The 12,359-nt window shown below is 36.0% G+C and overlaps 2 protein-coding genes across 10 annotated transcripts in view; one reads left to right on the top strand and one right to left on the bottom strand.

Annotated features, from left to right (window-relative positions):
* Positions 1-291: 291 nt before the first annotated feature.
* Dpit47 (DNA polymerase interacting tpr containing protein of 47kD) lies at positions 292-9,222 on the bottom strand. Of its 8 annotated transcripts, none has more exons than XM_072015863.1 (9): positions 8,572-9,222; positions 8,046-8,217; positions 7,774-7,966; positions 7,415-7,695; positions 7,168-7,332; positions 6,288-7,102; positions 1,213-1,423; positions 834-1,142; positions 292-762 (listed from the first exon to the last, which is right to left on the bottom strand). In XM_072015863.1, the coding sequence occupies exons 1-6, from the start codon at positions 8,840-8,842 to the stop codon at positions 7,015-7,017; spliced, it is 1,170 nt and encodes a 389-aa protein (XP_071871964.1). In that variant the 5' UTR covers positions 8,843-9,222; the 3' UTR covers positions 292-762; positions 834-1,142; positions 1,213-1,423; positions 6,288-7,014. The 8 variants fall into 8 exon arrangements, with proteins under 8 accessions (XP_071871964.1, XP_071871956.1, XP_071871973.1 ...); XM_072015855.1 differs by having other exon boundaries at positions 1,209-1,423; XM_072015872.1 differs by lacking the exon at positions 1,213-1,423.
* A 522-nt stretch (positions 9,223-9,744) lies between these two features.
* Positions 9,745-12,359, top strand: part of LOC139993732 (uncharacterized) — a 121,687-nt gene continuing 119,072 nt past the window's right edge. For both annotated transcript variants that reach the window (XM_072015718.1, XM_072015735.1), the window contains exon 1: positions 9,745-10,186. The gene's annotated coding sequence lies outside the window, so the exon portion shown is untranslated. The remainder of the gene's footprint in view (positions 10,187-12,359) is intronic.

Below are 12,359 nucleotides of genomic sequence, written 5' to 3' on the forward strand. Positions count from 1 at the left end.
TTTCATGTCATATCCTTGAATCCTTCACTCTCCTCCCTCGATCCCCTTTCTTTTTCCTTTTCTTTCCTCTATCTTTCTATCTTTTAACGACCACTTAGCTACACGAAGCGTTCTTTACCAAGCACGAGGTTAAAATCCCAAAGAGCTATTAAGATTCTCTTTTCGAATTAAAATTTGAACGTGCCCGTTACGACAACGCGAAGCTTCCGGCGCATAGTAATCGCATTAATTGGACCACGTTCGTTCCGGTGAAAATCGTAAAAAGCTTAACGAACGCCTCCTCTCTTTCTCTCTCTCTCTCTTTCTCTCTTTCTCTCTCCGTTTATCCGATACACTTCTTGCATCAGAGAGGTGCCACGAGTGGCAATAAGTATAGACTCGGCGATAAGCTAAGGACTATGCCGGAATTAGAAGAGAGGGGGAAATACTCCGAGACTCTGGACTCTGGTCGTTTCTTCGATCTTGTAATAAACTGCAGAATCTGCGACGGATGATCAGCACATGTACGGAGTCTGAAATTGTGTCAAGCCATATATCGTGTTTCACCTTTTGGACCGAATTATTTCTTTCTATTCTCTTTTTGTTTCTTTCGTTTTTTCTCTTTTTTTTTTTTTACCGCAAGTTATTGTGCAGAATGTCAAGCGATTTTGTATCCACGATGCTTCGGAATTCTTCTCGAATACCGCTCGGAGTCCAGATTTCTCGACGGCGACGACGTGCAGCGTGATCTTTTCTTCCTCTCACCGTTTCACGTTGTGTCAACTGTAAACAATGCGGTTCTACGTAAGTCGCGCGCTCGAAAACAACATGTATATATAGATATATACACATACAATGGAGACGGACAAAAGAGAGATTTTTCCCTGCAAATTCTTTCATCTTGAATCTTAAGTATATCTAAATTAGAATCTTGCATTTAAGTCCTTTATGATTAAAAATTTCGTATATACATTTTTTTTCTATTGTATTGCAATATTGTTCCTTTTTTTTGTAAACTAAAAGTTTTAAACAGAAATTTTTCCTTCCAAATCCCTTTATCTTAAATCTTTAATAAAACTAACAATAAGTTAGGATTCTTTAAATTTAAATTGCTTTGCATGTATCTTTTTATTGTACTCTGGTCTTGTTCCTCTTTTTACGACCTAAAAGAGAAGATAATTAGAACAGAGAATTTTGCTGCATGAACTCTTCCGTGTTGTATAATTTACCAACTTCCATGTCATCTTATTCTTTAAATATTTTTGTTTCCGCTTTCCCTCTTAAATATTGAATCGCACATCCCTGTTTCATTCTGTAACTTATCTTATCCTGACCTAGCTTAACATTTACATTCCAAACCTCCTAAAAGTCCTAAAACTCCTGAAATTTTCTCCAGTCAAAGATTTCTTCTGCCAGAACTTAGTGTCGACCTCTGTACATAATGCTACAAAATGAAATTCTATATGCCCTATAGTCAAATAATGAATTTCGTTAAATAGCGTAATTCACCTATTACAGTATAATAATTCTTTCACCAAAAGTTCCAATCAATTCCTCAGCAGTAAATCCGCGAAAAAAAAGCAAAGTTTCAACAAACAAACACGCGATCCATTTCCAATGTCCAAGCATTGCTTAATCATGTCGCGTTTTGCCCACTCTCTTCATCCTCTCAGTTATTTTTCAATGTTCTCAAAATGAGTTTACGTTGGCATTCATGAACAACGCCGTCGGGTAACGCTCTTGACGTAACTGGAGCAGCAGTTGCACGAACGTAATATATTGCATTCACACGTCCGCGCATCGTTTTTTACAAATTGTTTAAGGGTTCCTCCATTACCGTCCGTTCCTGTCCCGCCAAAATTATATACGTATAGTGGTCGGACTCGGAGAGAGAATTGTTCCAATTAATTCGTGCAGAATCGTGCGCGATCGTCAACAAAAAACCGGTAGTGATTCGTTCAAGGCCGAACGCACACGAGTGATGCGATATCGAATTGCGTTGTTCGTTATTTGCAGGCGAATCATTAGTAGACGAGATATAAGATAAATCTGACATCTTGTGAGATTTCGTGTCACGTGTTCTGACATACTGATCGTGGAAAAAATTAGAGGTTTCGTTGTGCCATCTACCATTTAGAGCGACAAGCTCTACCTATAAAATAGAGTAGAGCATACGATTATCCTAAATTTAAATTCACATTCAAATTTTCGGATGCAGATTCGAATTTAACTATCAAGAATACAATTATCAAAATAGTAGAAAAATTCCAAGCGAAGTAATCATAAGGAATTTTTAATATTCTAATATTTTTTTAACAAAAGATGTGTGAAAAACTTTTTAACTGTTTTATGTTATTTCTATCGCAAAAAATTTCCCTCTTAAGCCTGTCAAACACGTAATCTGAGACGGCAGCGACTTTCCTTTCGAAATTCATATCATCTCTGTATTTGTGAGATAACACTAATGCAGCATAAACCTTTCTCTTTTTAACTTTTTTTTAAATAAAAATTACGAATCTTTAAAGCAGAAAATCTTTAATGATCAAACTAAAAAATTCATAGTCTATCGACATATAAATCATAACAATATCATATTGATTGCCTGTACGAGACTAAACAACGAAAAACGCAGATAAATTTGTGAAGAATCCGTGAATAACCAAACGGTGTTTTCACAGCTGTAAAGGAAAACAAGTTACGTCGTAACTGGTCTCGATGATCGTTGACTACGGTGATTTTCGTAATCGGAACCTTGACGCGACATCGCTGACATTAATATGTACCTGTTATGTTAATGAAAAACGATAACGACCCGCAGAATCTATCTTAAGAGCGGGTAATAGGAGATATATTAACAAGGATAAATGAATACTTCGATGGACGTTTTCCTTTTCATCGACGGGAAAACGTAATTACGTGACGATTAATGCATCCTTCTAGTATGTCTTCCTTCCATTATATAACAAATAAAATAAATAAATTCATAGGAAATTTGAAGATGCAAAAATGCATAGAATAGAACACACGCTACATACATACAGTATCTAAAACAAAGCACTTGTCATAATACTCGGTACGTCAAATAAATCTTTGCTTACTACTTTGCTAGTTTTCATAAAAATATAAATTTTCATAAATATCCTTAATGTGACCTCGGTCATAAGATATTTAGGATTGCAATTATTAAATGCATCTAGCGCTTCTGTATACATAGTAATAATTTGCATAAGCATTAATGTCACAGAATATGGCATAAATGTCATTTGCGGTTTGCAAGAACACGAGTAATAAACTCCTTAACAGACATATGCCCCCCTGAAATCTAGTGTGGGTCTACTCGCGCGTCGCCAATCGGTCTTTAAACGCACTAATTGGACAATACGTCGGTACATCGCTGGAGAGACTTCAGATGATTAACCACGTGACCGAGAAGATGAAACAATCGGAATTAATCTCCGTTATTGAAAGACCAGTCAGGTTTAATGGATGCCCTTAGTTTCTGTCGCGGGCAGAAATATGGAAGAACCAAGCGTACAAAGAGAAAATAGACGGAGCGGACGAAGGGATCGCGGATATGAGAGGAAAATAGCGAACTTTGGGAGAAAAAGGGAGAGAAAGGGACGATCAGAGAAAAGCTGACAGGAAAGAAGAGCGAAAAGTGGCAAAAAAGCGAGAGAACAAAGGGAATGCGGATGGAACGGAGAGAAAAGAAGCAGAAATTGGTAAAAGTAATATAAGAGTAAAGAAAAATGCAAGAATGTGTGCGACTGAATGTGGAGAAGCGGGATGATGAGGTCGACTGAATGCCGTTAGACCGTGTCGTTGATGCAGCTACATGACTACGTATACATAGCCTCGTGTGAAATATCATCGCTCGTAGGAAAGGAACAAACGAAAAACAGAGAAAAATAGAAAAAGACTTAACAAAGAGAGAGTCGCCGACGATCCGAATCTGTCTGGTCGTGACAGTCTTGCATGAGATGGAACGGATCAGAGTGTAATTCTATTGTGACAATGCACAGCGCTGCTTCGTATTGAGACATTGTTTTCGATCGTTTCTTCGCAAACATAAAAATAAAAAAGGAAAAGAAAGAGATAAAATGTACAAGTTGGAGACGAAATGGTTAAAGAAAAACACCGCCTCGATATTTTCATTCTACTTTCTCTCGTTCCTTTTTTAACACTTTCATTAACCGAACAGCACCAGAGTGTATATAGACACTTTAGAGAGGAATAAATGGCAGATGTTCTTCTCGCACATACCTTAACCGTGTTTATAGACAAAATAATCAGAGCAAAGGAGAAAGTGCAGAGATTGCGTTCTGACAGATATACAATTGTAACGATCAAAAAAAAAATTTTCAAAAAATCATAATAGCTATAGTAAATTAGAATAAATCATAGGAATTATTAAGCATAAATACGCTACATTAAAAATGTAGATAGAATATAATATCAAAATAGTACAAAAAAATGAAATATCTTTTAATTATCGTTCGTCGAATTTCACGCGCACGTAATTGCGTGTCCGTACGGTATTTTCTCAGTAACCCGTTCTTTCTGCCAGAAGAATTTCTCTTTTTACTGACGTACACATCGAACAGGGTTCGAGATAGCTATCTTCGGTATGTCTTTCTGAACGTAACGCGATTCTATCTCGCGCACGATATCTTGGAATTTTTTTCCTCTCCAACAGATTGACTCGTCGTTACAACCGGTCCGGTTCGCGGATTTTTCTTCCCGCCTGACGTAACTCTTTCGACATATACCGGCCATTTGCTTCGGGGCATCGGACAAAGATGCATCGTGGTCCACCGTAGTCCGCGAAACTAGGACACGTAACCATCCCCCCCACCATCTCCAACAACCGGCCAGTGTTTCTTGTCCTGTTCACTAGCGACTCGCGTAACATGACTTTGTACGTAGATAATGAAATTACGGTCATCGACTGATTCACATGACAATCCATTTATTTTTATTCTTAATTTATAGGCACGTTTGAAAAATATCTATAATTGAGGCTAGTTCTTCTCAAGTAGCTTACGTAAAATTTACATGTATAAATTAGCATAAATATATTGTAGAGGAAGGATGCTTAAGGAAGTTTCAGTACTTATACTTTATCCTCGAGCGATAAACACATGTTTTCTTGATTATACAGCGTAAAATACTTCATGGTAGCATTTTATCCAAAATGTTAATCCTTAATTCGATCGAATGAAAATAGACGAATAATACGTGGCTTAAGGTTTCTCTTATCGTGATTCAATGAGATCCGTTTGACTAGACTGGAGGACAACCATCTTGTTAGGATAAAAAAAGAGGAGAGAGGGGAACGATGAGAGAAAGGTAGTTGCGAGTATGTATGTGTAGTATATGTAATTTCTGTACGGTTCTTCGAGATATAATTCCATTACGAAATTCTTCTCACGAGATACTTGTATCCCACATAACATAACTTTAATTCTAGTATAATTAATTTCTTCTTTTTTCACGAGATCAGGTGAATGAAATTTAATCAACATGGTAGAATTTACTGGCAGTTTCGATCGAATTTCGTCGAGTCAAACGCAGCGGTTTCATCACACCTCAAATTGCTCGACGTTTGAATCTGCGTTACGATGCAACAATGACCTCATGAATAATTTAACACGCGCCATTGTCTCATCGGTATGTACTAATAACATCACGTCAGTTGTGTAGCGTATCTGACACTGATTCACTCCGTGAATGCGTTCTTTCTTTATTTTCCACTCGTTCACCCGTGGCGCGTAGTTTTTAAAAATTGTTAAACCCGGATACGCGTGATTTTTATCGATATCAACGCAATGCAACATTCGCCGTTTCTATGCAACTGCAATTTCACATTACGTCGAAAATTAAAACGAATCTGCATACGTGATTAACAAAAGTTTTCTCCTTTTTCGGCATGGTAATAAAAGTTAACGAAATTTTCGCGGGATGTTATACAAAAATGGAATTACTCTTGCTAATATAAAAAAGTTACGTTATTCGCAAAAATTATACATATTTTTAACCAACTCCGTTATTCTGAAAACTGAAATCACAGTTCCTATTAGTGGTTCAATGAACTTCCGTTTCGTACCACAAATTGAGATCAGATGAAACTTGAAAAATTTAAGCCTGAATTCAAATTTTCTGTTCGTGAACAGAAATTTGAATACTTTTCATTTCGTAAAATATGCAAAATAAATATGAGTAAGAAAATAAAAAAATAATTGTTAGTAAATATACTAACAATTGACCGCTATAAAAAGATCGATTGAAGAAAAAAAATGAAGAAGTACAAAATTTTGCCTGCATTGCTTTGGCATCGTTTGTGTCCCGTTCCGCTTCTCTCCCACGCTGTAAAGGTCCTCTTGTTTCACAATTCAAACTTGAACCAGATAACCTTCAGCATCCACCGATAAAGGACCGATTTCCGATCGTTTAAATCGTATCTCTGGCACAACACTTTTTCGTCACTATATTAGCACAATTTAGTCGTAACAATTAGAAGAGTAACCGCTTCGGGACGCATACACACGTTCTACAGCGTCTCTTGAACTGAATTTCTGACTGAGGCCCTGAGTCTTTATGCCCATCTGGCTCTGGCAGGTGTTACAGACTACAGGTGGCACCACTGCTCGATCAATTATCTTACCTATATCGGTCCCTTCTACGGTTAATATGAAGTGGGACCCACATGCGCCACTTTTGTAAAAAGTTTCGTAAAAAAATGTACAAAAGCATTTCTTGATTCAATAAGGAAAAATGCTTTTTAAACTTGATTTGATAAGAGCACTAATAATTATTACTAAACTGTAAATTTTTATACATTTATGAGAAATTTGAAAATATAAAGATGCAAATAATCTATGTAATACATGGAAATATATAAAATAATTGAAGCGGATCTTGAATTAGATTTTATTTCTTCAATTTATATGAGTTTGCATAATTAATTCTAATTAGATTAATAGATGTGTAGATCTTTATAAATCTATTTACGAACAATGTACACGATAATGTATATCACATATACATAGTTAAAAATCCCTCCTCCGCCTTACTGGACTTAACAAATACTAAAAACATCGGCGTTCCCCCGCGAACTATAAATCTGAAATTTTTTATTTCATAAGTGGTTGCGTTTTTAATTTCCTGTATTTTAATTCATAAACTTACCGATCGTGCTGCAATATTTTCCCTAGAGACTGATACACGTTCACTTTATGCAGAGAACATTTATCTTTATCCTCGAAATAAACATTTATATTTTCAGGAGTATAACGTCTGTGTGAGTCCCACTCAGGTGGATCATTAAGCAGCTGTTCTAATTGTTCTATCAACCTGAATAAGTAAATTTATTATATGTGAAATAACTTTTAATTTTTTGTATAACGAGAGATTCTTATATGATATAAAAGCATACAATGTATCCTCGTGAAAATTTTGTATGAAATCTGTCTGTTTTGTTTCAGGATATAAAATCAGAACCGGCCAAATGAGTTTATTTTGTGCATCCAAATGAACACTACATTCTGCCATTTGTGGAATTTGAGGTTCTACGTCTTTTAAATTTGGATTTATTTTCCCTTCGATCGATTCTAAATTAACACCTTTCCCTTTTATTATATTTAGTAATTCTTCTTCTTCTTTATTTAATTTCTTTTCTAATTTATCTTGTTTTCTTTTATCTCTTTTCAGACGTTCCTATAAATATTCAAATACAAGTTGTACATAATAAATACTTTCTCAAGTTTATATGCACTAAAGTATGGATATTCTTACTCCTTCAACTATTGCTTGTGATTTTAAATATAATATTATCTTGTCAGTAGGAGATTTATCAAGTAATTGATCACAAAAGTCAATACACTGTTCGTAATCTTTTATATGAAAACAACAAGTGGCAGCTCTATTCAAAACTTTTATGTAATTTGGTTTTAATCTCAAAGCAAGCTTGCAGTCATTTATGCTCGATCTGTAATTTATATAAAAGACAATTTTCATAAAACTAGAACAAGATTGTAATATTAAAGTATGTGTGATATCAAATATACCTATAATTTTTTAACATAAAATGTGCAGCAGCTCTATTATTATAAAGCTGAGCCATTAAATCAATATCTTTGCATTTAGTTCTTATTCCTTCTGTGTAACTCAGAATACTTAATCTATAATTTTTATACTTGAAATTGAAATTTCCATCTTCCTTATAATTATTTGCAAGCTCTATAAAACACATGCAAATGTAATACTACGAATATCTATATAAACATTTATATTGTTAAATTAACTGTTAACCCTGTAATCTCAATAATGTTGGAAATATATAATTTAATTACAAAAATAAATAAAAATAGAGTCTAGATGAGTGAAAAACATACTATTATCGAAACAACAATCGCTTTAATAGGTTTAAATTTCCTGAACAGTCTTGTTGTTTCTACAAAAATAACAAAATGTTACTATCTTCCTTTGAAATAGTTAAGACAAATACCGAACAAGAATATAGTACCCTGTTATCATATCTCCAAGGTTAAATTAGAAGGTTGTAAGACTAAATAAGAATAAATTAATTCAAACCCTCAGGTGTATTCTCATCCTCTCCATATTTGAGCTGTTGTAAACCTTCCATCAATGGAGAAAGTTCTTCTCCAGGTTCCGGTGTCTTTTTCATGAAAAATGGATGTTTTTCCATTTCCTTTTCCCACTGATCTTCTGGCCATCCTTCAGTATAGCTCTTCTTTTCCAAATTACTAATATATTCATCGAGTTCAGCGTCTAATTTTGAAGCAAGCTTTAGTCTTTCGCTATTAGTCCATACTTTACTTCCTTCTTTACTTGTTCCTTCCATTGTTTAACGATTATTTATATTAACTTTTTACTTAGTGGCAATAAGAAAGAGTACACAACCATAAATATCAATGAAACAGTTGTGATACAAAATTATTCAACAACGACACCAAATTAAACTCCAAATAGTACGAATTTAATCGAGAATAAAAATAAAACAGATTTAACCTTGCAAATCACAACCTCCAAAATTTCACGTGTTTATGTATCACTTCTTAATGTCATAACATTATCGACCGAGTAGATTCTCCAATTCTGCCCCAATGATGGCGCTAGTAGTATTCTTATAACTACTATTTTAAAAAGGCTTATAACATTAACACCTTCCTCTTTTTAACATTTCTCATATTAAATATTTTATACAACCTCAAAGCATATATAAGAAGCTTACTGGTAAAAAATTTTAAAACAGTAATATTCGTTTAAAGGTTATAATTTCAACTAATACATTTAACAACATGATTACTTTAAAGCTTTTCGCTCTTAAAGAAGAGACTCTAAAATACTTGAAAAATATAACCAACGAAACATCTGAAAGTTTTTTTAATTACATAAAAACAATCGTTCTCGTTTAACGCTTCCAATTTCCTTCAAAAAGAACAGTAAACAATGCAACGGCATCGTTGTTGAAGATTCATCGGTGAAAATACGATTCTTAGTTTCGAATTGGTTTGATACGCAGTGGAAAAAGGAAGAGAGGGGCGGGTAATCCTACAATAAAATCTGTATTGAAAGTTAGGGATGAGAAAATCCAGAGGAGATACGTCGATCGGGTAGGTAGGGGTGGTTAAGGTTCGGACGTTTACGCAAACATTCGGGTTTTGGCCCCTTTGTGTTCGGCTAGGCAAGATGGCGCTCGGTGAAAGCTGGTCCACGATTGGTCGATGAGACCGCACCGCGAATCTCCCGAGAACAGTCGCTTCCACGGCCTCGGAGCGGGCGAGTTGTTGGTCCCTTTGGAAAAAAGCAAAACACGCTCTCTCGTTGCGGCGGCGAGTGTAATGGCCACCGTGGGCCTAGGATAGCAAGAGAGGTGAGGCGGTTCGCGAATTCTTTTATTGAAACGCTGGCTAATCAATGAACGACTTATCAGCTCGGTCAACAGTCAGTGCATATAATAATACGTGTGTGCCGAACTGCCGCTCTTTCGTCTCGATCGGTGGCTTCTGTCCGGTGAAGAGTGCGTGTACATCAAGTAGTGCATCAGTGTACTTAATGTGTGCCAGCCATTGTCGAGCGTGCATCATAGTGCCGGTCACCTAATAATCGTCGACCACTACTGGATAATATTGCTTGTTCGTCTTGTCTGTTGGATTCTACCCTTCTGGCACGCGACGTAGCATCGGTGAGTACTACGGCATAGTTAAATGAAACCGTATCACACGATGTCGACGACCGTGCGTATATGTGTGTCGAGGTGGCTTAGCGTTAGAACTAAAGTATCTACGACTAACGTATGAAATTTATAATAAAGAAATCAGATTGAAAGATACGTTGAAAAATACATAGTACGGGAAACCAAGAAACCTTTATCCGTGTACTTTACAAAAAGTAACTGAAAATCCAAATCAAATTTGTCTTGCTACAAATCTATCAGATTTGCGTGAAAGATTAAGAATTAATCATTTTGATTAATCTATTAGTATTAAGATTCACAATGAGTGTATGTGTACATTGTGGTCGTTTTGTTCCCTCAAACAAGAGATTCTTGTCTATCGATACTTTCGCCTAAGACTAGACGCACCCTTAACTCTCAGTCTCTCTCACTGAATAAAAACAATCTTCTCACCAGTTGTCATCACCACCATTCAATGATTTACGTTCGAAAAACTCGTACTCGTCCATAGATCGTAAAGTTGTGTTTCTGTTATCCCATCGTTCGCACATGTACGGTCTATACTTCCCATGGGGGAAAAGTCCATTTATTGTCATATGCAAGTAGTAATGAGAGTATGCGCGTTGCGAAGCACGATCAATTTCGGAAGATCTACCATCACGCTGCAAAAGATGTCGCACCACCCTTCCCGTTCTAGTTTATTGTTGCTAAATATTTTTGAGCGTTCTTTCGCGTACCAACTCATAGGGTGTAACCTCCTTCTTCTCTCGTACCTGATTGCTGCAAACGTTCTGCCCGCATGAACGATATTAGATGCTAAGCTATCTATCTCAATTCGAATCAAATTACTCTATATAGTACAAACGCGTGTAATGTTAATGCTACTGTTTCTCTCCCATGGTACACTCATTTATAGCGTCGCTAATAACCTTGTACATGACATTAAACAACAAATGAAGAGAAAAGAGGTGTCCGTGGATACATCTTCGTCTGATTCGTCGCGTATTAAGGTCACTGTTACCTTTTATCCTTTCTGTGTTAAATCGATGCAGCATATACCTACGAGAATCACTCATGCATACATTTATAAAAGCAAATATACTTATTAAACGTCGTGTAAGTTAAATATAAGAGGCAACATCGATGTCATTACTTTGGTTATTCGTTTTCGAAGGTGCGTTTCTCCGTCGTTTTTCAATGGTTACCACGGATGGGCGTATTCTTTTGCAAACAAGCGTACTCGACGATAATCCCATTTGCCCGGAAAGCATAAACGCGTCCCGGTAACCGTGAATGACCCGTTTCGCGGCTTTAATAGGGATCATTCGGGATATCGCGAAATAATGTATGTATCGCGATGGTAACAGGTGCCCCCCTCCATCGCTCTTTTCCGCCCTTTTTGCAAAGAAAAGCACGTGCCTGGCGCTCAGAATCGGCGTATTCGCGCATACGCTATTATTAAAACTGCCACTTATAATTCATCAATGCAACAATCATATTGTGCTTTTACCTTTTTCCGTCTTTCATTACTTCGCTTTTATAGCGTAATACATATTTCAAAATGAAGCATTTTTGTAATTCTAACTTTATTCTAACATACGTATATGTTCTTCGAGATAAATTTTGCGAAGGCTGTTATTGTTCTTTTAACACTAATGAGATCCCTCACGTAAATCAGGCTACGTATTACGTTTAAAAAATATAATCCAACCTACTTTTATCAAATTTAAATGTATGCGTTATTTATTATTGAAAGAAGGATCTGTTTTGAAAGTGGCAAATCTTAGATCATTAATGAAATGACTCGACTGTTACAATACACTTATTATCAATTGTAGCCGTATGTCATTAGTTTTCAAAATTGAGCGTTTCAAAAAGAAAATCTTGTAAGGAAACCTTCCGTACCAAGTTTTTTGCTTCTTTTTACATCAAAATCACTTTGACTTTTACTTTCAATTGTAGCATTTAACTACCGTTTTCGATTGCGCTTGTATGTATATTTCGCTGTGTAATACGCGGCAGCGGCCCTCGTAATACCGACGGTAGAATTTTTGCACGTGTCGCTGACAAAACGCGTATCGTCGCCGCAGTCGGGGGTAGAGTTTTTCGATCATACGAATTATCGATTTCGAGCCGTGCAAGAGTGCTGGTAATTTTTTACGGGATGGTTTTTTAATTAAAT

The sequence above is a fragment of the Bombus fervidus genome, chromosome 2 (genome assembly GCF_041682495.2).
Source record: "Bombus fervidus isolate BK054 chromosome 2, iyBomFerv1, whole genome shotgun sequence".
Taxonomy (NCBI): Eukaryota; Metazoa; Arthropoda; class Insecta; order Hymenoptera; family Apidae; genus Bombus; species Bombus fervidus.